This window comes from Lissotriton vulgaris, chromosome 6 (assembly GCF_964263255.1).
Source record: "Lissotriton vulgaris chromosome 6, aLisVul1.2, whole genome shotgun sequence".
Taxonomy (NCBI): Eukaryota; Metazoa; Chordata; class Amphibia; order Caudata; family Salamandridae; genus Lissotriton; species Lissotriton vulgaris.
The window spans coordinates 562,759,865-562,787,730 of NC_141694.1; the positions used below are offsets into that span (position 1 = coordinate 562,759,865).

The 27,866-nt window shown below is 45.3% G+C and overlaps 1 protein-coding gene across 2 annotated transcripts in view; it reads left to right on the forward strand.

Moving 5' to 3' along the window:
• DOP1A (DOP1 leucine zipper like protein A) overlaps positions 1-27,866 on the forward strand; it is a 1,079,867-nt gene that overhangs the window by 859,120 nt on the left and 192,881 nt on the right. For both annotated transcript variants that reach the window (XM_086926553.1, XM_086926552.1), the window contains 2 exons: positions 14,229-14,373; positions 25,397-25,476. In XM_086926553.1, the coding sequence (XP_086782679.1) occupies positions 14,229-14,373; positions 25,397-25,476 (225 nt within the window). The remainder of the gene's footprint in view (positions 1-14,228; positions 14,374-25,396; positions 25,477-27,866) is intronic.

Genomic DNA, 27,866 nt, shown 5'->3' on the forward strand with positions numbered 1-27,866 from the left:
CTCTCTACGTTCGCCATCAGGTTAGGGATTGCATCTTGCGGGTTGTTGGTATGAAGAATCAAATCATCTGCATATAAAGCCAATTTTGCTCCAAACCCAGAAGGACTTAAAAGGAAGGATAGTGGTATCTGCTCTGATCAAATTAGCAAAAGGCTCTATGTACAAATTAAAGAGGAGCGGAGACAGGGGACCCTTCTCTTGTGCCCCTTGAGATGTTAAACCCATCCGTCAGTTCTCCGTTCACCAACACATTAGCCCCAGGGAGATAATAAAGATTTTGCACAGCCCCACAATGTTCTGCGGAAAACCAAAATTACTTAAGGTCTCCTAAAGATACACCCAGTGCACTTGTTCAAAGGCCTTAGCTGCATCCACAGCTACTAAAGTCAAAGGAAGATTCTGGGCCTCCACCATCTGTATAACCCCCATCATCAAAAACGTAAGTTTGTTTAGCTGCCTCCCTGCAATGAAGCCTTTTTGGTCAGAGTGGATAACTCTCTGTATTACCTTTACTACTCTTGATGATGTTTATAATCCCTAAGAAGATCTTATAATCTGTGTTTAAGAGAGTATTGGTCTGTATGAATCCACTCTCTGCGGGTCTTTATTCGGTTTCAATATTAAGGTTACCGTAGCCTCCGACCAAGAGCTGGGTGCAGTTTCCCTATCTATATATATTGTGTTAAATAGATCTTTTACGACTGGGACCACTGTGTCTATGATGTGAGTATAGATCTCAACTAGAAGACCGTCTGGTCCAGCTGCCCTTCCGCCTACTATTCTCCTACACTGTGCTCTGTCTCCTCTTCTGTAAAATCACCCTCTAGGGCCCTCTACTGCTCATTTGTTAGTTGTGGGAGCTCTGTCGTCTTTACCCATGCCTCTATACATTCCCGCCTAAGTTGTATATCATCGCTATAGAGGTTACTCATATAGCTTCGGGCTTCTCCACTTATATCTACATTAGAGTACAACTCCCCTGACTCTCTACTAATTAAATTCCGTATTGTGTTTCTGGCCCTATCTGTTTTGGCCTTCCAGGCCAGCAGTGAGCTACACCTTTCCCCATACGCAAAATGTTGGCGCTTGCTCACTTTCCATTTGTCTTGTATCCTCTTATCTAACTGTGCCTGAAATTCTTCCTGCAGCCCCTCCAGTTCTCTACTAAGCACAGATGCTCTACCTGAACCTTCCATCAAGGTCTTCTGGAGATCACCTTCTCTAGCCTTGATCTCCCTGATTCGGTTCTCATCTTTCTGCTTCACAGCATGCCTTTTACCTACCATTATAGACCTTAAAAGTTCCCTTAAATATACTTTAAAGGCATCCCAAAATATTAGCCCTTTTGCAGAGCCCTTATTAGACAGAAAAAAGTCGACAGTTCTTTCCACTAAGTGAAGTACTACCTCTTCATCTAGTAGGATAGTCCTAGCCAACGTCCACCTTCTCTGCCCCACTTTTTGATAGAACCTCAGGGATAAGGCCACAGAAGAGTGGTCTGACAAAACCGCAGGAACATGAGTTACCGCCTCCACTTCTCCGTACAGCTCATGATGTACCAGAAAGAAGTCAATACGAAAGTGATGTCGATACTCCTTACTATAGAAGGTAAAGTCCCTCACTTCCCCCATCTTGCTACGCCAAATGTCAATCAAATTGAATCCCATCATCATACTCTTCAGTCTAGCAAATGTTTTAGGAGGGCTAATCTATTTAACTTTTGATGTTCGATCTAATTCCTTATTCAGGACTAAATTAAAGTCTCCTCCAAGTACAATCGGGGCAGTTTTTTCCAACAAACAAGATTCTAGCTTCATTAGGGCTTCAGGATTATCATTTTTTGGACCATAATATACTGCACACACTACTGGCCTACTTTGAATCGATAGGGTGGCCACTAACCATCTACCAGAGAGATCCGATTCATATTTAACTAGCCTTATTCCTGAGTTGCTTCTCATAATAAGGGCCACTCCTCTGGTACTCCCTCTCTGGTCTAAGCACACTACCTCCTGGACCCACTGTACCTTATTATAGCAAAGCCCACACTCACTACTTTCCAGATGGGTCTCTTGCAGCACTATAATTTGTGCCTCACTATTCTTAAGGCATTCTGTCACCCGGGCCACCTTCCTACTGGTTCTCAAACCATTAACATTCCATGTTAGAAAATTAACTACATTCGACCGATCCATACTCAAAACCCCACACTCTGTCTCTGTTTGACTCCTTCAACTCCTTTCACATAGAGCCTTGGTTAAAATTCCCACCTGATGGAACTCACATATGCCCTCAGTCACATTAGAGGATAGCAAAAAGAGGACTAGTTCCCCCAGGAAACCCCCTCTCTTCTCCTTGGGCGATATAATCCGCCCTTTTTGACCCCCTTCCCAAAGAGAGATAAATACTTGTATTTAAGGAAAAGAAAAAACAGCCTTATAGTTCATAGTGAATTTGTGTTTCGCACCTATACTATTTCATCCGGTATAGGATGCCTTACAGGTGCAATGAGGACTAAAAGCTCATCCCTCCATTTGCACTTGAAATGTGTCAACCTCTCCTGGACTGCTGATATTATACATCTTATTTTGCCACATAATTTTCAGCATCGCTGGGAGCTTCATCTGTAACTGGGCACCTTTGCTCCGTAATTCATTCATCCTAGTACCCAGTTCCCATTACCTCTGAGCAGGTCTTTTGCCTAAATCCGATCCTACTTGGTGATTGAAGTCACCATACTTCAAAGAGCCTTCCTTCAAAGCACGCCCCAGCACCAACTCCTTCACGGCATACATAAGGAAATTAATCAAAAAAATTCTAGGCGTCCTTCTAGCAGGATTTAACTTAAATGGGTCCCTATAAACTCTCTGAATCTCTTTCTCAGGATCGAGATCTAGAATATCATGCAGTATTCCTTCTCTCAATAGGTTGCAAATGAAACTCTTGAAATCCCCATTCTTAGAAGCTTCCGGAATACTGAGAACTCTCAAGTTATTGTGTCTAGACTGTGTTTCAAGCCTCTAGTCAGACAAAAGTTCCCTTTGGATGAAAATGGCAACAGTACAGAGGTACTCACAAGCATACAAACAACAGTTTACATCGAAGCAATGTAGATAAACGTGATACAATATCCCTGTGTGAAAACACTCTCAAAACATTTCAGATTAAAAAACACAGTTTATTAAAAAACATCACATTAAGTAAAAACAGAAATCTGGGAAACATATATCACGTTTATCTACATTGCTTCGATGTAAACTGTTGTTTGTATGCTTGTGAGTACCTCTGTACTGTTGCCATTTTCATCCAAAGGGAACTTTTGTCTGACTAGCGTCAATTTCGGTACCCTATCCCTTTGGTTTTGGGGTCCCTCTCTCTTTTGTTAGAGATGTGTTTCAAGCCTCTCCAAATCATCTAGCAAGGATTTGTTCTGTGATTTCAAAGTCTATATATCTCTTGAGTTCTCAGACACCACCACAGACAGAGCCTTTACATCTTCTTCCAAAATTCCAGTACGTTGCGAATTGTTGTCTAATTTTCCCTCCAGGACCCACATTTTTCTTGGATACCTTTCTGATTGCTCTCTGATATCTCAAATTTTGTAAGGATATCCTGCCTCAGGTTCAGAATCCTCTTTTCCACCTGATTTGTGGTTCCTCCTACAGCCTGAGAGCAGTTGTCTCTTTGACTTGAAACCTCTGCGGCAGATAAATCGCTGTTATCCCGGGGCAGCCTCATGCTTGTACTTGGACTAGGACTTAGATCCGGGCTCAAACTTGCACTCTGCCCACATCCAACTTGCAAGTCCCCAGCCGTTAGGGAAAAAATGGTTTTTCAAAGGAAGTGGTGCTGACTGGATCAGCCTGGTTGTCTTACTCCCCACCCCCTGCGATACTGTAACTTGTTCCATTATCTTAAAATATGAACTGAGGGACAGGGAGGGCTTTGCAAGTAATCGCACCTCTTTGGGACCACATCACTTGGGTTCCCTCCAGAATTCACCACTTTTTTCTTAGGGAAACTTCAACGACCTCCCGGGCAGCCTGCTCCCTAGTTCTCGCACCTTTACCTTTTTCCTCAGGGACTGACCGTAGTTGATACCAGCTCCTAACTTGCGTCCCTTTTGCTGCTGGTATACTGACTGGGGTATTTCCCCCCGTACCCGGTACATTCCGTCCACTGGATACGCTTGTGCATGCACCTGCACGCTCAAAGTAACTCACCCCCCCACCTTCATACGCTCTTTAAAGGAAAAAGATACCTTCGGCAGGAGATCCCTTTCCATCAGCCTCAATGATACCTGTGGAATTCCCCGTGCATATGGTCTGTTTACCCTCAGACACTCCTCCACCACACATGGGCCCCCAACTTGCTCATTCCTTCTCTTGGCCTGCTCCTCCGTACCGCTGCGTCTTTCCTGCAAGGACCGCCGTACTCTGATTTTTGATAGGTACATCTGCCATGTGGATTCCTCACCTTGTGAATATCCCCCTTGCGCCAGCAACATTCGGAAATTATTTTCGTAGCTTCGCGCCGACGTGGCCTTGGACGTCATAGAAGCACAGCATCGCTCGCGACTCCGCTGACGTCACCAACGCCTATAATAGGCCCACGACGGCGTGATGACATCAGTTCCCTTTTTTCCCCGTCGTCGACGCTAGCGGTTTTCTAGGGATCGGCCGTAGCTTTCCCTGTAACTTTGTTACTTTGCATTGTTAGTTTTCCTGTATCTCCTCTTTCAACATGTCTCCGAAGAAGACGAGTTTTAAGGCCTGTGGGGAATGCGGAAAGACTGTCCATTATGGACCCGCATGAATGCTGTTTGTGGTGTCTTAGCTCCGACCATGACGTCGAAGAATGCAGTTCCTGCAGGAAGATGACTCCTAAGGCCCTCCGGGAGAGAGAAGCTAAGCTTATTCTTGCAAAGCTTAAAGGAAGTAAGGAGAAGAAGAAATCGAGATCGCGGACTCGACGCTCGAGGTCAAGATCTCACTCGAGGTCGCTTTTGGATTCGTCCTTGGCCCATGCTTCGAGGTCTTCAAAAAAGAAGCATAGAAAAAGATCTCATGAATCCCGACATCGTTCAAAGAAAGACTCTGGTTCTAAGCCGAAGTCGCAGGTGAAGCTTTTAGAGAAAGAAGTGGTGTCTTCGGCTTCGGAAGAGCATGACGCCGGAGGTGCAGCGTCTCATGCGAATTCACCTGGTTCGCCGAAGCAGATAGCGGTTCCATCTCCGGATCCAGCACGTTCTCCGGATCGGGAGGATGAAGGTGAGGAGGAGATAGTTGGAGGGGGTGAGGCTCCGTTGCCCGAAGGTCTGTCGACTACGGTGCACCAGCCTGAAGAGGAGGTCGACGCCGTATGGACTCCGCGCCCTCGAGATCCATCTGAGGGTTTGTTTCCAACTTTCCCGGCTCCAGGTCAGGATCCGTCGCATTTTCTAAATGCGATGTATGGTATTTACTCCAGGGCTATGTACCCATCTGGGATGCCTGTTGGTCCCACGGGTCCGTTGGCATTTGGACTGGGTGTCCCCCAAACCTATGCCCCTGCGCCCTTTATGCCCTTTATGCCGGCTCCGGCGCCGCATTGGCATCTTCCGACCCCGGCGAGGCCTTCGTCTCTGAAGCCATCTACGCCGAAGTCGTCGACTCCGAATCCTTCGACGCCGGTTCCATCATCTCTGATGCCGAATCCAGATCGCGTCGTGGAAGTCTTCCTCGCCCGGCGTCGGGCTCGGCGCCGGCTCCAACTTCGGTGGAGTCGACAGTGGATCCGACGTCTTCGAGGGTGAAGCACAGGTCGAGGCGTGAAGCCCAGAGGCTGATGGAAGAAGAGAGCTATCGTGAGGAGTATTTGGAGGAGGGTGAGCTACAGGATCCTGATGATCCTTATGAGGATCTTTCGGTGGCCAGTGGTCTTGAACTGTCCCCTGAGTGGGATTTGGTTTCAGTCACAGACGAACCCTCTAAAGATGTGGCTCCTTACCATGTTGCAATTAAAAAAGCAGCAAATTTGTTGAACATTGCTTTACCTACTGCTGAGTTCAAGTCAAATCTACTCACGGAGGTTCTTCACTCTCCTTCATCGGTGACTGAACCATTGCTGCCCTTTAATGATGCCCTAAGAGATCCTATTTTAGAGGTTTGGAAGAAACCTTTATCAACTCCAGCTGTGTCTAGAGCTGTTGCCAGGAGGTACAGGACTGCTCCGGATGACCCAGAATTTTTATCTACTCACCCTCTTCCTGAGAGTTTGGTGGTACAGGCTGCCTGTTCCAGACGATCATCAGGGGCTTTTCCTCAAGTTCCGGCAGGAAAGGAGTCGAGAAAGCAGGATCAGGCGTTATGTTCACGCCCTTATGGATACTGTTAAACAGTTGGTACCCAAATTACCTGAGGAGGATAGAAAGGACTTCCAGGAAGTTATCTCTGATACTCAGGCTGCAGCAAGGCAGGTGATTCAGAGTGGGTTAGACACGGCGGACTCTGTGGCGAGAATCATGGGCTCTTCTGTAGCTACGAGGAGAGCTGCATGGCTGAAGTCTAGTGAGTTTTCTACAGATGTCCAATCTACATTGTTGGATCTCCCTTTCGATGGTTCTGGCTTGTTTGGCAAGAAAGCAGACGCTGCTTTAGAACGTTTTAAGGACAGCAGAGCAACAGCCAAGTCATTGGGCCTTCAGACCAGGGGCACTTTTGGAAGGCGTACTAGAGGTTTTAGCAGATCTTCCTTTCGATTCTACAAATCTACGCGGCAGCAGCCACAGCAGCAGCAAAATACGCTGTACAGGTCTTATAGGGGCAAACAAAGAGAACGTTCTTGATGCCGTCAAGCCTCCTCCTCCTCTTCCCCTTCCCAGCCCCCTGCCAACGTAGCAAAGCAGCCCTAGATCTGCCATTCCGGATCATGTGGACCCAGCCGGCTTACCCTTTTCCTGCGGGATTGGGAATTGATAATATCGGATCTTTGGGTTCTCAATCTCGTGGGGAATGGGTATGCTTTTCCCTTTTGGGAGTTTCCCCCAAATTACCCTCCTTGCCAGGGTTATTGTTCGGAGGACCACCTGCTTCTCCTGCAGGAAGAAGTCCTGGCACTGTTCAGGAAAGGTGCGATAGAGGTGGTCCGGAGCAGGAAAGGGGTCAGGGGTGCTACTCCTGGTATTTCCTGATCCCCAAGAAGAATGGCAGGTGACGGCCAATTCTGGATCTCTGGATCTTGAACCTTTACCTGAAACAGGAAAAGTTCAAGAAGCTCACCCTTGCACAGGTTCTTCAAGTGCTGCTGGAAGAGGACTGGATGGTGTCGACTTGCAGGATGCGTATTTTCATATTCCCATCTTGAAGTCGCACAGAAAGTATCTCCGTTTACGGTTGGGTCGCAGCACTACCAGTTTGCGGTCCTTCCGTTTGGTCTTACTACTGCGCCTCGAGTCTTCACCAAGGTGATGGCAGTGGTGGCAGCTCATCTCAGGAGGTCGGGGATTCCAATATTCCCGTATCTGGACGACTGGCTGATCAAGACGGAGTCGCCGGAGAAGGTGCTCCATCATCTGCAAGAGACAACTCAGTCGTTGCACAGGTTGGGTTTTTCGATAAATGTACCCAAGTCTCACCTGGTGCCCTCCCAGCGCAACCTGTTCATAGGTGCGGTACTGGACACTACTGTATGTCGTGCATTCCCTTCTCCTCAAAGGATTCGCGACATACAGGAAATGATTCCTTTATTCTACAATGGAGCGGTTGTTCCAGTCCTGAAGGTCCTTCGCCTGCTCGGTCTGATGGCTTCTTGCATTCTATTGGTCAACCATGCACGCTGGCACATGAGGGCGCTCCAGTGGTGCCTCCGCAGGCAGTGGTATCAGCACAACGGAGATCTCAGGGAGTCAGTGAGGATCTCCAGAGAAGCTGCGGCGGATCTGTCTTGGTGGAGCGTGGAAGGCAATCTGTCGCAAGGAAAGCCTTTTCAACTTCCTCCATCGGTGGCCACAGTAATAACGGATGCATCCACTCTAGAGGTGGGTGCTCATCTGGAGGTCAAAGGTCTTTGGTCTCCGGAGGAAAGGTTGCTTCATATCAACCTTCTAGAGTTGCGGGCGATACGTCTGGCGCTCAAGGCCTTCCTCCCTTCCCTTCGCGGTCAGTCGGTTCAGGTCCTAACGGACAACACGACCGCGATGTGGTACATCAACAAGCAGGGAGGAGTGGGTCGCAGTGTCTCTGCAGAGAGGCTCTGCGTCTCTGGTCCTGGGTTCAGGACCATCAGATTTGTCTGATGGCAAATCATCTGGCCGGAGTTCAGATCGTTCGTGCAGACAGTCTCAGTCGGCAGTTCTCGGCCGACCACGAGTGGAGGCTTCATCCGGAGGTGGTTCGTCATGTCTTTCGGACGTGGGGAACTCCTCAGGTGGACCTTTTTGCCACTCTAGAGAATGCTCACTGCCCGTTATTCTGCAGTCTCCAGTTTCCGATGCAAGGAGCCTTGGGGGACGCGTTCAGTTGAGTTGGGAAGGACGACTCCTTTATGCGTTTCCTCCCATACCTTTGATTCCTCGGATTCTGAGGAAAATTCGCCAAGACCGGGCCCAAGTCATATTGATTGCCCTGGATTGGCCAAGAAGGGTGTGGTACTCAGACCTTCTCCACCTCTCCTCTCACCCGCCGCTCCGTCTCCCTTTCGGGGCAGATCTCCTCTCCCAGATGGAGGGGCAGGTTCTACACCCCCACCTCCAGACCTTACACCTTTATGCCTGGAGATTGAACGGGGCAACCTGAGTTCTTTTTCTCTCCCGCCTGACGTGGTGGATGTCATCTTATCAGCCAGGCGTGACTCCACTAAGTCCATCTATTCTTATAAGCGGTCGAAATTTGTCTCTTGGTGTGGGGAGAAATCTATAGACCCTTTGAGTGCCCATTTATCTGTAGTTCTCCAGTTTGCCCTATCTCTGGCGCAACAGGGGCTTGCTGTTGCCACAGTGAAGGGTTATCTTTCAGCGCTGTCGGCATTTCTCTGCTTGCCCGACCAGCCATCTCTTTTTAAATCTCCTGTGGTTTTAAGGTTTTTGAAGAGCCTCACAAATAAGTTCCCTCCAACTCCTTTTATTGTGCCTCAGTGGGACTTAAATCTTGTTTTGACCTTTCTGATGGGTGCTCCCTTTGAGCCTCTTTACAAATGTCCTATGAGGCTTTTGACTCTTAAGACAGTTTTCCTTGTTGCAATTACCTCGGCAAGGAGGGTAAGTGAGCTTCAAGCTCTTAGTTCCAAGCCCCCTTTCTTGTCCATTCATGCTGATCGAATGGTTCTTAGAACCAGGGCTGCTTTTCTGCCTAAGGTGGTGACTCCTTTCCACCTTGGTTAATCTGTTACCCTCCCTACCTTTTATCCTCCCCCACACCCTTCCAAGGAGGAGGAGAGATTACACCGTCTGGACCCCAAGAGGGCGGTGTCTTTTTACCTGGACAGAACTAAAGACTGTTGGTTGGATGACCAGCTCTTCATTGGTTTTGCTGGCTGCAAGAGAGGAAGAGCGGTCCATAAAAGAACTTTATCGAGATGAATCGTCCTCTGTATAAAGATCTGCTACTCTTTGGCCGGTAAGGAACCTCCAGAGGGTATGAGGGCTTATTCTACTAGAGCTAAGTCGTCAACCTCTGCTTTGGCTAGAGGTGTTCCTGTCGAGGATATTTGTAGGGCGGCTACTTGGTCTTCCCTCCACACTTTTGCGAAGCATTACTGCTTTTATTCCGAAGTGAGGAGGGACGGTCATTTTGCACGCTCTGTTCTCCAGGATTTCCTGGTCTAGAAGAGTGGACACCCTCCTCCGGGAGTGGGGACTGCTGTGGGACTCTATTCACAAGGTGAGGAATCCACACGGCAGATGTATCTATCAGAAGAACAAGTTACTTACCTTCGGTAGCGCTTTTTCTGGTAGATACAATATCTGCCTGTGGATTCCTCACTGACCCACCCGCCTCCTCGTTGTCCACTCTTCTAGGTCAGAGTTTCTTTAATGTATTATTTTATTGTCAACGAGTTGATAATTTCAAATGTTTTATTGCATTTGCTTCACACTCTGTGTGTTACCTTGATATCTGTACTGTGTATATTTCTACTGTCATTGGTCCGTCCGTGTGCCTCGAAGGCACAGAAAAAAGGGCGGAACTGATGTCATCACGTCAGGCGTGTGCCTATTATAGGTGTCGGTGACTTCAGCGGAGTCGCGAGCGATGCCGTGCCTCTATGACGTCCAAGTCCACATCGGCGCGAAGCTACGAAAAGAATTTCCGAATGTTACTGGCGCAAGGGGGATATTCACAAGGTGAGGAATCCACAGCCAGATATTGTATCTACCAGAAAAAGCGTTACCGAAGGTAAGTAACTTGTTCGTCTCTACCCTGGCGATCCGTAAGCAAATCAGCACCGTTGCCGCACGGGTCTTCTGCCAGAGAACCGCTGCATGCCGCCAGATCCCCCGCTGCAGTCTCACATCTAATCCCATGGAGTCCTGATTATGGGTAAGTTTCTCCTTCTGGTAATTTTCGATTATCCAATTCACATTTATTTTCCGCCACTTAGCCCATTATTTTAGGCTGCTTTTCCATCAACTTCCTCCCCTTGGTCCGGGAGCTCCCACGACCGGCGTCAGCCTGCCGCCATGTTCCCTTAAAAAAAAAAGTATATTCTTCATGGGAGATGAAAATGACAATCCTCTGGGTCTTACAACTGGTTTGCAAAGTGTATTCTCTACCATGCTACTCCTCCCTCTAGACTACTCTTCTTTTGTCAGGTCACGCGCTTTGTGCACTCCTCCATTAGAGTAAAACATCCTTGGTATGCTGAACAAAGGAGCCCTGTAAGTGACACCTTACTTCTCAGTGCCCAAGAAATAAGATGTTTGAGACCCATCCTGGATCTAGGCCTTCTGAGCTTTTTCATTTGACAAGAGATGTTCAAGAAGATATCTTTCAGCCAATTTGTTGGTGGAAATTGGTTGGCAGTTCTTGATATGTTATGTTATGTTATGTTATGTTATGTTATGTTATGTTATTTATTCTTTTGTATAGCGCAACGGTTACTCAAAAAGAGTGTCCCGGCGCTTTAGGTAAGGAGAACAGATTTCAGAATAACACAACACAGATAAAAGAGTTTAAAAGGCAAACAGAACAAAAAGAGGAGCTACTGGCAAACCATGGTAAAATGGAGCCTTTAGTCCAAGTCGGAGCAATGTCTGCACTTAAATGTGCTGGAGCTGCAGACGATCTGCCTTGCCATGAAGGCATTTGTCCCACTCATTTCGGTAAGAGCCATTCAAACAACAAATATCCTTTACAAGCACTCTTTAGCCTGATTATCAGTCTTCAGAGTGGTGTGGGGTCGTACAACTTATATCTGTATTTGATTCGCCTGTGGAAGTGGGCATAGGAATGGAGAATTTTCCCAGTATCGGCCCATCTGGCAGCTTTACTCAGCGTGAAAGTGGGCACTCTCAGTTGCTTCTTGTTGGTGGACCACTAGAGCAAACTACACCCCCAAGGTGACTGAAGTGATCTTCTCCAGATTGGGATGTTCATATGTGGATCTCTTTATCATTGCTCAGAACAAGAAGTGTCTTTGGTATTGTGTAATACATCTACCTCAGAATGATTATCACGGGCATGACTTCATGTACAGCTGGACCACCTCTTCTGTCTTCTGTCGAAAGACCTGCAAACAGTGTGGGAGGATCAGTCTCCGTTGATCCTGATCAGCCCAGATTGGGCAAGGAGGACCTGGTATAACCATCTATTAGCACTTGGTATTTAGCTGCCTCTTCCTATCCTTCGCAGGGTGAGCCTTCTATCGCCGATGGGGGGGTCAGTTGCTTCACCCCAATCTCCCAGCACTGTGCTGTAGGCATGGAAATTGAACAGTGCTTGAGTCTGTGTGCCTCCCTGACGAAGTTGCAGAATACATATTGGCTGCCACAAAACCTGCAACAAAATCCATTAATGTGGGTTGCTGAAACAAATGTGTCCAGTGATGTGAATCAGAAGGTTTGGATCCCTTTAAATCTCAAAGTTCCACATTCCGCACTTTTGCATGGCTGGAGCTGACAATTGATACAGTCAAGAGTTACAATGCTGGTGTTTTGGCTATTGTGTGTCTCTCTGATCAACCATCATTGTTTAGTTGAATTTTATTGGTGATTTTTTCTGAAAGATTTGCATTTCCTATTTCATTCCACTCCCTTCATGGTTTTTCTGTGGGATCTAAGTCTTATATTGACTTTTTAAATAACATCTCTGTTTTAGCCGATGCACAGTTGCCCTGTTTGACTTCTTACTTTAAAGACAGTTTTGTTGGTAGTGATTGCTGCAGTTAAAAGGGTCAGATGACTTCAGGCCCTCTCAGTTTCACCCTCTTTCACAGTTTTCTAACCAGAGATTTTGGTTTTATGTACCTACCCACCCTTTTTGCCCAAGGTGGTCTCAGCCTTTCCTATGGGTATGTAACCCTTCCATCTTTCTTCCCTTCTACTCATCCCACCAATGAAGAGCAGTGGTAGCATAGACTAAATCCCAGGCATTTGATCTCCTACTACATTGATTGCACTCAAGAGGGCAGTTGGTATAACCAGCTGTTTGTAAAGTTTGCTGGACTCATTTCACTTTGGATAACCCTATGTATCAAGATTTGCTACACTGTTGGCAAATAAGACATACCTTTTTAATAATGCCAATACAAACAGGATGAATAGATTTGGGTGTCCTGCAGTGTATGATATATGTATAATTTCTCTTACCCCAGGTCCACTTATATTTTCCATTCTGTTTTGACACACAATATTGCTAGTAATGGGCTCTATCAGACCCCCAGACTTAAATATTGCAACACTACAGCATTTGGCCAGCACAAGAGTACTGTCTACATAATGGTTGTGGGAGTTAGATAACATTATTCCTTTAAAGTATACCTTTTTCATTTTAGTGCCTATCTGGGGCTGATATACTGCTTTTTAAATTTGCCTCTATTAAAATTAGGTTACATGCCAATTAGGCGGTAGTTATAATGCTCTTTAGAATACGAAGCTTTGATACATTGCATGTCTGTTGTGATGCTCTATATGGAGCAAAATAAGCGTGTGTGTGTTTATGGAATATTTGCTATAATTGTTTGAGGTTTCTTTCGGGTCAACTGAAGAATGATTTTGTTGTCACTGCTCTGCGGGTACCCATGTATTATGTTTGTCTCTGTTGTTGGTTGGAAGAATGCTCATTTCCAATTTTATGGCGGTGAAATGGTAGCCCTTTCACCACTATTGTGTTTCTTCTTCCCTCCAACCTCTTAAGGGCAGTATGCCGTGCTATTTAGGGTCAACACACCTTACAGAAATGCATGACTAAGTATAGGAAAATATCCACACAACAGTTTTGGGGCTTGTTATATCCAATCTGATTGGCTAGTATTTTATCCAATCTTAGTTTGTCTGAAACAGCCGTGCTCACCCCATGCCTACTTTAGGCAGCTTTAGACCAGAAAAATGTTAGTGTACAGTTTTACTTCATGTGAGCAAGGTTTAACGCCTTAGGTTTGAAGGTTTTGCCTATAAACAAAAAGGACCTCTCATCCCTAGTAGCAGGTGTCAGGGGTGATGGGGGACTGGGGGTTGGAGTTGGAAGCCAAAACAGACACCCCAATTACTTGACTCAGGAATAGTCATAGCTAGGCGCTGATGATGGAGGTGGAGGAAAGCAGGGAGGGATACGCGCTTAAACCCACTGAAGTTACAAAAAAAGTACATGTAAACAATGAACCTATAGAGAAAAATAGCTCATCTTGCACTTTACAACTTCAATGCAATAGCAAATTGCATTTTTCCAGCCCTAAGGCAACATCACAGAACACAATCCACAGCAGAATAAATTGGCTGCTTTACAACGATAATGTAATTTTATGGTTTTTAAGGCACATCCCCTATTTAATCTGCAATACCTAAAAAGAATAGAGCCCAGGACCGAGCTATCATTTCCTACCCATGGAGCATGTTACACAAGAGTAATGTGGACCCATTAGGCAGCATTTGTGATGGTTGGAGATGTGCTCTTGCACACTCAACTCTCTCTCCTGCCCCTTCTCTTTGCCGATATGACGCATACAATTATCAATGTAGCAGTTATTTTATACATAGCCATCTAAATTCATTATTTTTCACCTAGATGCTTTATATTGCTGTCTGTTATTTGTTTTAGGATGTAACTTATAAAATAGTTGATTGTATTGGTGGAATTGCTGGTTCTTCACTGGAGCAAACTACCTGGCTAAGGCGAAATTTGGAGGTCAAACCTTCTCCTAAGATAAATGCTGATGGAACAAATTTGGAGTCAGATGTTGAAGGTAAGTCCACCCCTTTTGTGTCACAAGCATGGGATTTCTGTAAACTGCTGTTAGAGTCATGTGAAAGAGCAGCCTACCATTATTTCAAATCTATTTACTCTCTTTAAATAGACAATTGAAATCAGCTTTGCTTATGTATCTGGGATATTATTAAAACTATGCTACTTTACATTTTATGATCTGAAAAGATTTGCCACAAAGTATAAGCTAAAGCTTGTGAATCAGTTTTCCCGGCCCTAGTTAGAAATTTTTTTTGATTTATGTGGGGTGGGCGTTATGAATATGCATTGGTGTTTCTCAATTTAGTTGGTAGGTATAGAATAAAATGTGCAGTTTAAGATGTGGGTTTTTGTCTTCCTGGAGGAGAGCAGACATGAAAGCCAAACAAAAATCTGGAGGCGAGCATCACTATATGCTGGAAACTACCAGACCAGGTATTATATTACTTTGTTTAAAATGATACATCCTCCTCAATTTGAATTAATTATTTTTGTAGACAAGCCGATGTCTGTGGCACATCCCCATGAGCTGCATGTATGGCTTTGGGCCATGACTCCAATTCATGTGAGAAGTATGCCCTGTGCACCCGGAGATGGTCTGGAATTGCGCAGCTAAGCTGTGCACTGAAAAACACCACAGGAAGTTGCATATAACCATCTCCTGGTCAAAGTTGACTGCGTAGACTGACCTGTTCCAGCTCTCAAGGTCTTTCCCATTGCATATCGTTGTTGCAAACCAAGTCCTTGAGTAAGTCAAAGTCCAAAAAGGAACACAAGTCCAAGCATGCCTCATTTCAGATTCTCCACTCTCCTGGGAAGTCATGAGGATCTCAAGGGGCCCCTCTTTCACTTTCTCCCACCAAGGAACTGGTTCAGCAGTTGATACTATTGGATCCTACATTTCTGGCCTTTCAGTGACATAACAGTAGACTGAGGTATTTAAAGAGGCCATTGTATGAATTTGTGGCACCCTGTTGTCTCCCTCTGCATACATTCACGCCCAGTGGATCCGCAGAGGCTCCAGTCAGATTGCCACAAATGGGTCTGGCCTCAGTGCCACCTGTGCCTCATGAACCCGATACAGGTTCAACCCTGACTCTGGAGCTGATTCCACAATCCATGCTGATTCCTGCTGTGTCGAAACAGGCCCCAACACCTCCGGAGGATTTAGATCCTATTGTATCCAATTCTGAACCAAATCCATCTCAACCTCGGCTGAAGCCATGCCCAGCCCACTTACGTACCTGTCCCAACTCATTCTAACTGTAATAAAAGTGTCTTTACCTAGGAGTTGAAATCCAGCACTCTGACAACTTTTCAGATCAGACTCTGACCAGAGCAACAATGACGAAGATGGGGATGAATTTCCCACACAATATGAAGATTACCCTCTTTCTTTGGATCTGTAAGAGGCCAGTTGATTGGACACTCCCCCTGACAACTGATGATACAGCCTCTTTCACTGTAGTTATAATACATGTGGATCAAGTACTCGACTTACAGTTACCCTCTGTTGACAAACCTCCTCACTGAAGTCTAACAGCCTTGGCAGACCTTGTCCGAGCCCTTGCTGCTATTTAATGAAGCCTTGACTAACACGGTCATGGGGGCTGGGGCTAAACTTTGGTAATGCCCACTTGAAAACTGACAGGGAGCGCAACGCCATAAACTTGTTCAAGGGGACCCTCTCTTCCTGATGCAGCATCCTATTCCTGAGGGCCTCATACTTCCGGCGTCAACTAGCAGGGTAATACTAAATCTTTCTGTACTACTCCAGACACAGACGCTCGAACTGCGTGGAGTTTCTTGTCCTGTGCCTGTGGACGCCCTGGGGGCTTGAAGTAAAGCGGAGCCTTCGATTCTTTTAACCCTACGACCTGGGAGCACATCGGCTCGGTCACCACGGTAGGGGGAGAACCGGAAACCTTCATCTGCCTTGGGAGCGGGACTGCGAGGTCCAGAAGTGCTAGCGCCGTCCATCGCGCGCACCTGGTTCCTCTTCCCGCCCCCTTCTCCCTCTGAGCTGCCCGGAGCTGCTGGGTACCTTTAAAACTCCTCACGGCCCCCGCTGACGCGGGTGCCGCTCGAACTGCGTGGAGTTTCTTGTCCTGTGCCTGTGGACGCCCTGGGGGCTTGAAGTAAAGCGGAGCCTTCGATTCTTTTAACCCTACGACCTGGGAGCACATCGGCTCGGTCACCACGGTAGGGGGAGAACCGGAAACCTTCATCTGCCTTGGGAGCGGGACTGCGAGGTCCAGAAGTGCTAGCGCCGTCCATCGCGCGCACCTGGTTCCTCTTCCCGCCCCCTTCTCTCCTCCTCTATTTTAACCCCGCCTGGAACGCGTACGCGGGACGCGCGCGGACGACGAAGCGGGCGAAGACCGGGCCAAGAGCGGGCCCGTTTGTGCCCGTTCGTGACCGGCAGTGACCGGACCGGGCTACCCCCCTACCTCTTCCTGCTGCCTGATCGTCTGTGGACCATGGTTGGCCGGGAAACGAGGAGCAAATCTTCGCTGGCAGGAGGATCTCAATCTGCCGCTGGAGGTATGGAGAAGTTTCTTACTAGGGCTAACACCATCATTGACAAAGAAATTATTACTCTGGAGAAACGACTGTCCAAGGAGCTAATGTCTCTTAAACGCTCGAGTATGGGCCCTTTAGCTAATGCCAGAACTCCTGAAAGACCTTCTGACTGCTTGCCTCTGTCGGATGTCCTATTTCCGCTTCCAGACTCAGCCCCCCCGCTAAGCATAGAATCTACTGTTATATCTAACCCCTCCATCACCATAGCTGATTCTAGCCATATATCTGATTGTGCAAATGTATCCTCTGCCGCTGTTAATGAAGGGAATCCTACTATCCCTACAACTCATGGGGGGAATGAAGGGGCCACCAAGAAACGGAAGAGACAATATAATTGCAAGGGAAAAACTACTGGGAGGACATCTAAAATAGCTAGAACAACCAGTACAGACGGAGCACCCTTATTGCTGAATTCCAACGGGGAAGGGAGCTCATCCAGTAATGATATGTCTATGGATAAATTAGCTATCTTACTTAAATCGATTATTTTTCCTCTAGAGGCCAAACTAGATAGGCTTGATTTCAGAATGTCTAATATAGAGAAATCAACTGCTATACTTCTAGCTAATTCCACTAAGCCTAATAGTTCTGGCCCTCCTCCTAGTTTGCCCTCTCTCCACACTACTCCTCCGACTATTGTGCCCCAAATTCCTATTTCAATGACCGTAAGCACACAACCCGCTCCCCAAGCCTCTTCTCGGTTAGCCTAGTTGCCCCACAGTCTACTCAAGGCCCCCCTCAAGGTTTGCATATCCCACCCGCACTTATGTCTCTGGATACCCAAGGGCCGCAACCAGAAGATCTTAAAACTCCAAGAACGAGACGACCCAACCTCCCACCTGAGGCCAACCGATTTATGGTAATCCTGGCAGGTGCACCTCCATTAGCCAGGGGGGAAACCGAAACTTTCAATTCCCTTAAAACTCAAGTTATTAAATGGCTTAATTGGAACCGCCCCTTGCCGACACATCTACACAATGAAGTTATCATGGTGCGGAGGGTACCATGGATCGGTAAAACCCCTAAATCTATCAAGGGAGATTGTATCACTGTCAGTTTTAGAGACCCACGCACAGTATCTTACATATGTGCGGGTGTTAATAGGTCACCTGATTCCACTATCCAGACCCTCCCTGTTTCCTTTTTCTTCCCACCGCCGACTAACCCCTTGTACTATGATGGAAGCAACGAGTGGACTAGGGTCGAACGTAGGGGAAGGCCTTTTCGCCCAAGTCACACCAGATTGCCCCCATTTCAGACCCCGCAGAATATCTTCTGGGATTATAATCGATATGGCTGTCTTGATGGGCTTGAAGGAGTCGACTGACTACCCAATGTCCATACTACTGTCCCCCCTCTACCCAACGAGACTAACCTAGCCGATAGCGGAGTCACTGTGGAATATCAAAACCTTCCAGCAATGAGAGATAAAATAACCTGCAATACACATGTTTGGACCCCCCCAACTCATGATAAATCAAACGAGTCCAACTTTCCACCACCTGTTGAGGTTATTGATGATATAGGAGGCACCTTGATCTCTCCCATAGAAGAGCTATCTCCCCCTAGTGATCAAGGGTATTCTATGGTGAGCTGGAACATAGCTGGCTGGCGTCAGAAAGCTTCAGCTTTAGGGTGGAGGGAACTAGTTCTTGGGTTTGATTTTTTATGTTTACAGGAAACATGGTCCACTACGGAAATCTATGTTGATGGGTTTGTTTCATACAATTGTGTTGCCCAGGAATCTGTTATGGGGAGGGCAAAAGGGGGCCTGCTTGTTTTGATATCAGTTGACCTCCCGATAACTGTTGATACATATGCAATTGTGGGCACACATTCACAAATTCTGGAACTAAAAGCTAAAAAGGGCAGGAACATCTTATTGATCAATCACTACAATAATACATTTGACTCTAACAGTAGTCTGGTTGTGGATGAACTGGAAGCCTTTTTAAATAAAATCTGTAACAAACCCCACTCATTTTATGACATCATATGGGGAGGGGACTTTAACATTAGAACATGCCCACACTCTCTAACCCCAGTTTGTGGGTTTGATGGGGAATCTGGGGAGAATTTAGCACATTTCCAACACTCCCTATATGGGACCGCCCTTAATGGTCTTCTGTTAAAATTTGATCTAGTTATTCACCAACCAGCTCTCGACATTATGGGCAATATTGTTCCAACATTTAGAGGGAGGGACGCTGAGTCGGTCATTGATCATTTGCTGATCTCAACCCTTTTGGTGCCATTTTGTACAGTGCCAATTACCAAGGATTTATGTTTGAGCGACCACAATGCCCTAACTATGTATATTCTTATGTGGGGCCCGAAAATTATGCCCACAGGCAGGGTTGTCGACAATATCGTCCCAAGTAGGCCTAATGGAACCAGGATAAAGTGGTGTACCGAAAAATCTGAAAAACTACATAGCACAGTTGTGGCAGGCGGTCTCAATCAGATACTTCGCTGTCTGGAAGTCAATGCCCCTCTTTCAGGCATTATAACGGACTTTGAGGATCTTGGTACTATAATTAATGGAATCTTTACTAATAATAAGAATACATCTAAACGGGGTAAGGTTGGCTGGTTTGACCGCGCTTGTACCACAGCGCTAAAAACTCTTAAGCAAGCACTGTCAAATCTCCCTAGAGATAGGGAAATAGTTAAAACCTTAAGGTCAAATTATAACACAGAACTCAAACGTAGGAAAAACGAACTCCGGGAACAAGCCTGGGATAATCTGGATTGTGCCGCAGCCCTCAAGGACTGTAAATTGTTCTGGAGTACTATTAATGCCCCATTCCTCCAGAATGATGATTTCCCAGTACTTACCGCATTAGTAAGTGAAGAGAGCTGGGTCAAATATTTTTCAGGAATCTTCGATCCACCTGAGGAGACTTATGATAAAACCCATATGAACCCCCAGCTGCGTCCGCAGCCTCTGGGAATCACCATTCGAGAAGTGGACATGGCAATCAATTCTAGTAAAGGTGGGAAAGCCCCAGGACCCGACGGGGTCCCGGTAGATATATACAAACATGATTTGGCCCTCTGGAGCCCCCTATTGACCCAGGTCTTCAATGCTGCCACTGATTTTTCCACCCCGGCAACTTGGAGCGAATCCATCATCATCCCGATTTACAAGAAGGGAGATAGAGGGGAGGCCAAAAACTATCGCCCCATTTCCCTTCTAGACTCCTCCCTTAAAATTATGAGCCGAGTATTATTGTTACGCCTGGAGGAGTGGGCGTCTGATAATAATATCCTGGCACAATCACAGTATGGCTTTAGAAAGGGCTTGGGGACCATTGACCAATGTATTAACCTTAATCTCTTAATAGGTAAATATACTATGGCCAAACCCGGTTCCCTATTCCTTTGTTTTGCGGACCTCTCTAGTGCCTTCGACCTGGTGAATCACTCCCTGTTGTGGACAACCCTTCTTGATATGGGGGCACCCCCGGCTATCATCCATTTCCTAGCTAGGCTATACTCCAATTTGTCCACACAGATTCGATATGGTCCAGCTGGAGAGTGCACGAGCAAGATTAAGGTAAAATCAGGCATTAGGCAGGGGTGCGTACTGGCCCCCCTGCTTTTCTCTCTTTTTATTAATTCCATGGAACATGAATTAAAACAGGTCCAGGCTGATGCACCACAAGCAGGGGGCCTACCTATTCCAGTGTTGTTATACGCGGATGACACTGTTTTATTATCCAGAACTCCAATTGGCTTGCAGCGGTTAATGAATTGTTTTTATGACTTCATTCAGGGTAAAAAACTTAAAATTAATAACACCAAAACATTTACAATGGTCTGTGGCAAAAAGGCGAATTACCATAAGTCTTTCTATTTTAAAAATAACAGAATTGAGGCTGTAGATAATTTTTGTTATCTGGGCATTACTTTTAATAGCCTGGGCTCTTGGGCACCTGAACACACTAACATAAAAGCCAGGATGGGGAAGGCTTCTTCAGGTGTCTTTCGCTTTGCCAATAAACTGGGCAGCCGCAGGATTCCTGCAATGTTAAATATTTATAGACACCGATGTTTATCTATAGCGCTCTATGGATCGGGGGTATGGGGGTACGGGTCTAACAAAGACTTGCAAATATTGGAAAATTTGTTTCTGAAACGGCTACTTTGTTTACCCCCTACGGCATCCAACTATCTGGCCCACGAGGAACTAAGGTTGGACCATATAGCCGATCTAATTGAATTGAGACCCCTCCTGGTTTGGAGGTCTATCTGGCTGAAGGATGAAACAAGTTTCACAAAGTGCATTATCAAAGATTGTTTGGTGTTGGATAAATTTGCGAATATACCATGGATAAAGTATGTGATTACTACTTTTAAGGACTTCTTACATTTGGATGTACGTAAAGAACCCGAGATTGCAACTTCTTTATCCAAAAAAGGGTTGAAAGAAGAATTCATGAGGGTAAAACTCGGTAAACGGAAAGCAGATACACGTAACTATTCAACCCATGCTTTCTATTTTTCCAATGTAAATGAGGGTCATGGTTTGCCGACCTACCTTAAAATAATCTATAGACAATCTCATCAATTTGTATTATCCAGACTTAGACTTGGTATTGTCCACAATCTTGTGGCCTTCCCAAAGATGAAAATGTATTCAACTTCTGCTTGTCCATGTGATGGACTGACCAAACAAAGTACCCTTCATTTCATGTTAATTTGCCCCCTCTATAAAGCCCTACGTATTGTTTACTTGAAACCGTTGTTTAAGAAATACTCTGTGTTCTCTACCTCAAATGCCATGAAACTGTTATTTTCGCTTGCTAGCCCGGATTTGTGTTTTTTTACTGCAACCTTTATCCTGAAATCTGTTGCTCTAAGGAAGAGTATGGTTTTTTAGCTGTTTTACTGTGTTCCCCATTTATTGACTTTTGTATGTCCTCGAAACAACATACGATGATATGTACCCTTCCTGTTTTATGATATTTGTACGATTTTATCTTGTGTACTTTTATGACGTTTTTTAAAACTGTCGAATAAAGTTTATAAACTGACAAACTAACTGACTCAAAAACAACTCAGACATTTATGAGGAGAATGTTCTCATCAGCGAGCCTCACCTTATGGTCAGTCAGCTCCAGCTGTTTGTTGGGTAGGTACTACAATGCATTATGGATCTTGGCTGCGAAGATCTTACCAGAATTCTCAGATGAATCCCATGGGTATTTGCCGCAGACCATTCAGGATGGCCAGGATGCAGCCTAACGTGATATAGAAAGGCTAAGACAAAACATCAGCTCTAGTGTGATGTTCCGATGGCACACATGAACAAGATCCACAGGCTTCCCGGGTTATTCCCAAGTGTCATAGTTGCATATGTCTTTTGAGAGGTCTTGCCTATAATGTGAGAATGCTACCTCTGCTCCAGTACGTTTTAAAGAAAGTGCCACAGCGAGCTTACTCAGTTTTTGAACACCAGCAAACCAGTATCCTCAACAGTTTTGCCCATTTCAGATTATTGCTAGAGTCTTCACGTATGCTGCACGTATACACAATTCCAAGGGCCACCACCCCAGCAACAGGCTTCCCAGTCTGGGTTGAGGGGTTCACTATCAGTGTGTCAAAGTCAAACCTTACTCTGTTCGTCAGAACAATCCTGGATACAATGGGTTATTGGGCCTTTCCTCCAGATCATAGAGTCTAGGATATTTAGGCTATGATCCAGATGTTTCAGCCTCGGTCCTGGGTGTCAGTGAGGGCAGCTCTGAGACTTCTTAAACTACTGCCTTCCTGCATCCTGCTAGTTGAACATGACAGGTGGCATATGCAGGCTTTGCAGTGGGTTCTGAAGTCTCAATAGGACCAGCTTCAAGGGAACCTGGCAGATTTCAGCAAGGTATCAAAAAAGACTGCAAAAGACCTGCAGTGATGACTGCTTAGCTGCATTTGGACCAGTGGCAGACCCCTCTCCCAACTCCAGCCACAGCTGATGGTGATGACAGACTGCTGGATTGGTGAGCTGGAGAACAGACAACTCTGGTCTCCGTCAGAGACCCACCTCCACATCAACTTGTTAGAGTGTGGCCCTTCACTTGCCGATGAAAGCCTTGCTGCCATCCATCAAGAGGAAACTGGTTCAGTTCCTCTCAGGTCTGCTCCACCTTCATGTGGTGTTGCAACAAGCACGGCGGGATGGGGTTGTGGGCCCTGTACCAGGAGGCTCTGCTCCTCTGCATCTGCAGAATCATCAGGGCAATAGAAAGAACCCTGGCTCGATCACTTTGCCATTCCTGAGAACATGCAATATCAACACTTTTGCATGCTGGAGTTCCCAAAACATCTCTCTCTTGGAGACTTATTTTGGCTAGTGTGGAGCATGAGGCTCTTGTATGCTTTCCAAATGCTACTTTTCCTACCCTAAGTTCTCAATAAGAGCAAGAACTAGTGTCCCTATGTTATCCTTAGGAATCGCATAGGGCCAGTAGAGTGTAATACCAAAACTTTGTGCATGAGTATCTTTCCTCTTTTCATATTGCTGCTTTAGGAAGATTTGCAGTCACAGAAGTTGGGCAGAGACTTTCACCTGGGTTTGTGTAATCTACACCTCCATGTGTAGAGATTGAACAACAGAAGTTGACTTGTTTCAGTCTTCCCCCTCAAAGTAGTGGATGTCATCTTTCCTGCCAGGCATCCTTCAACAAAGTATTTTTATTCTGGACACTGGGAAAAGTTTGGGACTTGTTGTGGCACCCGTAATACGACCCGTGCAGGCCTGTCGGGGTTTTTTTTCTGTTGGCCCTACAAGGCACTCCAGTAGGCACAGGTAAAGGTAATCTGTCTGCAATTTCTGTCTTTTTGCATTTACCATACCAACCTGTCTATTCAAAGCTCCTGTTGTGATGTGATTTCTTAAAGGTTTACTGAACTCTTCCTCCTAACCCCTTTGTGATGCAAAGTAGTACCTTAATGTAGTTCTTACGTTTCATATGTGCACCCCTTTTGAGCTGCTGTACAGCTGTCCACTACGTCTTCTGACCCTGAAAATGGTCTTTTCTCATTGCGATAACTTCATCTTGTCGTGCGAGTGAGCTTCAAGCTCTCTCAGTTGAACTGCTGTAAATCATCTTCTTAATGGACAAACTGGTAATCAGGACTAGGGTGGCCTTTCTACTATAGGTTGTTACTCCCTTTCATGTTGTACAGTTTATCACACTCCAAACGTTCTTTGACCCACTGTGTTCCTCCAAAGAGTATGAAAGACTCTATCGTTTGGACCTGAAGAACCCTGAGCTTTTATATCAGTCATGCCAAAAAACATCAGGCGGGCGATTAGCTCTTTGTGAGTTTCTCATATTGTACAATATTAGTGGGAAGCTCCTTGATGAATGTATCTCTCTTCACAAATGTATGCATCTGTTCATGCCCGGTCTTAGTTCGGTTTTCAGGCACCAGGTAATGAAGCAATTTCTTTATTCTCCAGATAAGGAATATTTGTATTTATAGTAAAATAATGTTCCAATAATGAAATAGCTTATAAATTGATCTCAGGATATTCTCAAGTTTGTTTTATTTATTGGTGTTTTATGTCTGATGGTTGTATATCTTTATACTGCCAGTACCTTTGCACCCCCAGACGTTTACTTCTCCACCTTTACTTCCGCCTACCTTTATTTCCCCCATCTGCCCACTGCCTTTGAATACCTTTTACTTTGCCTCTCACTTCGTACTGCCTTCACTTTAAAACTGTATTTTACTGAAATGCAAACTTTTCCTTAATATTATTTTTACTTTATTGTAATGTTTCCCTTATGATAATCTGAACCCCAGCCCTAAATTGAACCAATATAAATAACATTTAGAATGCATATAAATGCTTATTATATCCCTAAACCTTTTTTAAATCTATTTACAATAAAAGTAATGACCTTGTTATAGTTCTAATTGTTAAATTAATGTGTATTGTATGAAATAAGTTACTAACCTAACACTGACTAAAAAATAAGACTTGAAACCTCATTCTATTCCTATTGCAAACATTATCCTCTAGTTTATAAAATACTTTTAATATTCATTTAATTTTATACCATTATTGTAATCCAATCCTCGACTGAAGTGGTTATTTAAATAAATATAAAGGTACAGTAATTACATTACAACTAGCCATAACCCTACATTAAAACAAATACTGTAATATACATATGAATTACTAATAATTTTGTGGTTCTTTTGACCGTAATATGAAATTGTACTTACATTAAAAGTAGTTTGTGTAATACTTCGGGAAAAGTGATGATGTAACTCCATTTATGCAAACAAAGTAAAGGTGTTGTGAAAGTAATAGCAGGGAGTAAATGTCTTACAAAGTAAAGGATGGGAAGTAAATTTCGGATACTGTGTCAGACACCCATATCCAAGCTTTTGCCTTGTTGCTAACTGTATTCTTCTTTTATTATTAGGTATATTATCTCCAGCATTGGAAACATCCAACATTGCACCTTCTGTATATAGTGTCCATGCACTTTCATTGCTTGCTGAGGTAAATTTTGTTGTCTTTTGTTCATAAAATATTTATTGGGGCTTTAGAAATGTAATTAAATATAAATGGTATGCCTTAGTCGCCGGGGAAATGTGGGAATGGACACATGGGTGAGTGCAGGGCTAACTGATTGGTAAAATAGGGCAGGGAAGGCCGGCAAATATACCAAGTGATTCAATACAGCAAACGATTGTGCCATTATACACACATTTGGTACTCAAATGAGCCCTGTAATAGCGCTCAGCATCCATACCTGTAGATTTGTGTTACCAGCTACGAGCTGAACACATACCCTCCTTCGTTCTCTTCCCTTTTCTGACCCCTTTTTCCATGTGCGAAAGAGCTGTAGATAATGCTCTTGCCACTCACCTGGAATTGCTCCTTTCTGTTTGTAGTCACGTCACATTAAAGATGCAGGGAATGCTGCAAAGATTGAACGCTACACACAAGCATAGGTGTGCTAAATGAGGATCAGTCTTGTGTGGGTGCTGGGTCTTCGCCATGGATTATTAACAATTTCTAGTATGCATAATGCCTAATGTGAGGAATAGTAGAGAATGAGGAGTATACTGATGCCTGCAGTATCAAGCTTATTTTTAATAGTAACTTGGTATTTCATATAGCTAAATGCCATACTTTTGTAATTTCTTAGCTCTGTAAATAAGATATTACTATTAGAGACCTACCAGCTGACTCACAGTGCCACTGGTGTCACACAATACCAGCTTTCTTTTACTCTGTCTCCCGGTGAAGAGCCAGGGGTGGATTTCCTGCTCCTGTCTGAAGGCTGTGCACAGCTGATGCCTATTGTGGATTTTGCAACCTCCCCATGACTCAGAAACCTTGGAAGCTTTTGTTTGTTGCTTTTTTGGGTGCAGGTTTTGGAAGGGTAGATTGCCTCTTGGGCAGTGCTGGTGCAAAGCTCCGCACCTCTCCATAGCCTTGTCTCATCAGAAGCCTCCTTATGACTAGTTAGAGTAGTAGGCTCAACGCTCTTCCCCCTTACTCCCCAGGTCTTGCCTCCTCCACTCCCCAGATCTTTTCTCCTTCAAGCCCCTTGCTCTCACACAGTGACATTGTTTTCAATGTTGACTGGTCTGCTAATAGTCATTTTATAGTACTCAATTTATCCACTTCAGAAGGATGGAAGACCGGGTTTTCCTCCCTGAGAGTCAAGCTCATCATCTCAGAACAACCTATTTATTTGAGGTGAATGTTCAGCTCACTGATCTATCCTCCTTTCCATGCTAATAGTGAAGTTGCATATGGTAGCTAGCCAAATGTCAATTCACTGAGCTGCATTTGGTTGTATTGGTTTATTATTGTCCAAGTGATTCTGTTTGTTAAATTGGTAATGCATGTTTCTGATAAATGCTTCTAACCGCAGATTCCGTACCATTAGAAAATTCTCAAGGCGGAAGACTAAATCTAGAGGTTTCCATAGCAGTGCTCGTGCTTGCCACCAGGTGGCTTTCCATAGCTCAGTGTCGACTTTGTTCAACCTCAGAGAAGACAGAGTGGAGTTGCATATAGGTGCCACCCCTGGCCACTGATATCAGCTCCATTCTTGTTGGGCCTTCGAACAAGGATCAAGATCTCTGCTCCCTTTTTATCAGTTAATTAATTCCTTTAAAACTATTTTCCAATTTGTAATTGAACAATGTCCTCACCAAATACTATATGGTTCAAACTGTGCTATGACTGCTGGAAACAGATGCTGGTGATGAACCTCCACAAGGTGTGCTCCTGATGTTTGGGCTCAGGGCACAACTCCAGGTCAAATGAAGAGTTTGCCCTCATGCACTCGAATGTGATCTGGGAACGGAAATACTATGTCGCTATACACCAAAAAACATCACAGGCCTTGCCTAGGTCCCGCTCCAGATTAAGGCAACGGACTCATTCCTGCACTTGAGGGTGCACCCATGACAGGTCTTCTTTGCGGTCGAGGTTGTCCGGTAAATCGATATAAAAGAAGAAGCATAGGAGGTTAAAGCAGGACTTGATCCCATGCCACCATTCTCTGGCCAAGGAGAAGTCAGGAGGGTATCAAGGTGACAGTTGATCTCTCTCCTAATCACAGAGCTGATTCCTAAACAGGTCGCATGGTGCCGGAAATTACCCGGACCATTGATGATGCAGCAGCAGATTGAGTTCTTTAAGGTGTCTATGCTGTGCATTTTTGGCCCTCTTCCAGTCCCCTCTGGCATGATTTCAGGCACTGAGGATCCGCAGAGGCCTCCATTTGGGTTACCACTAGCAGATTCGTCCTCCGCGCCATCTGAGCCCCTTGAAGTGAAGTTACCTCAGGATCTGCTGTTGCTCTTGCCCAGCGGTGAACAGGCAGATGGCCAGTTACTGCGGACCAGCACTGGGCAATCTGGACTTTA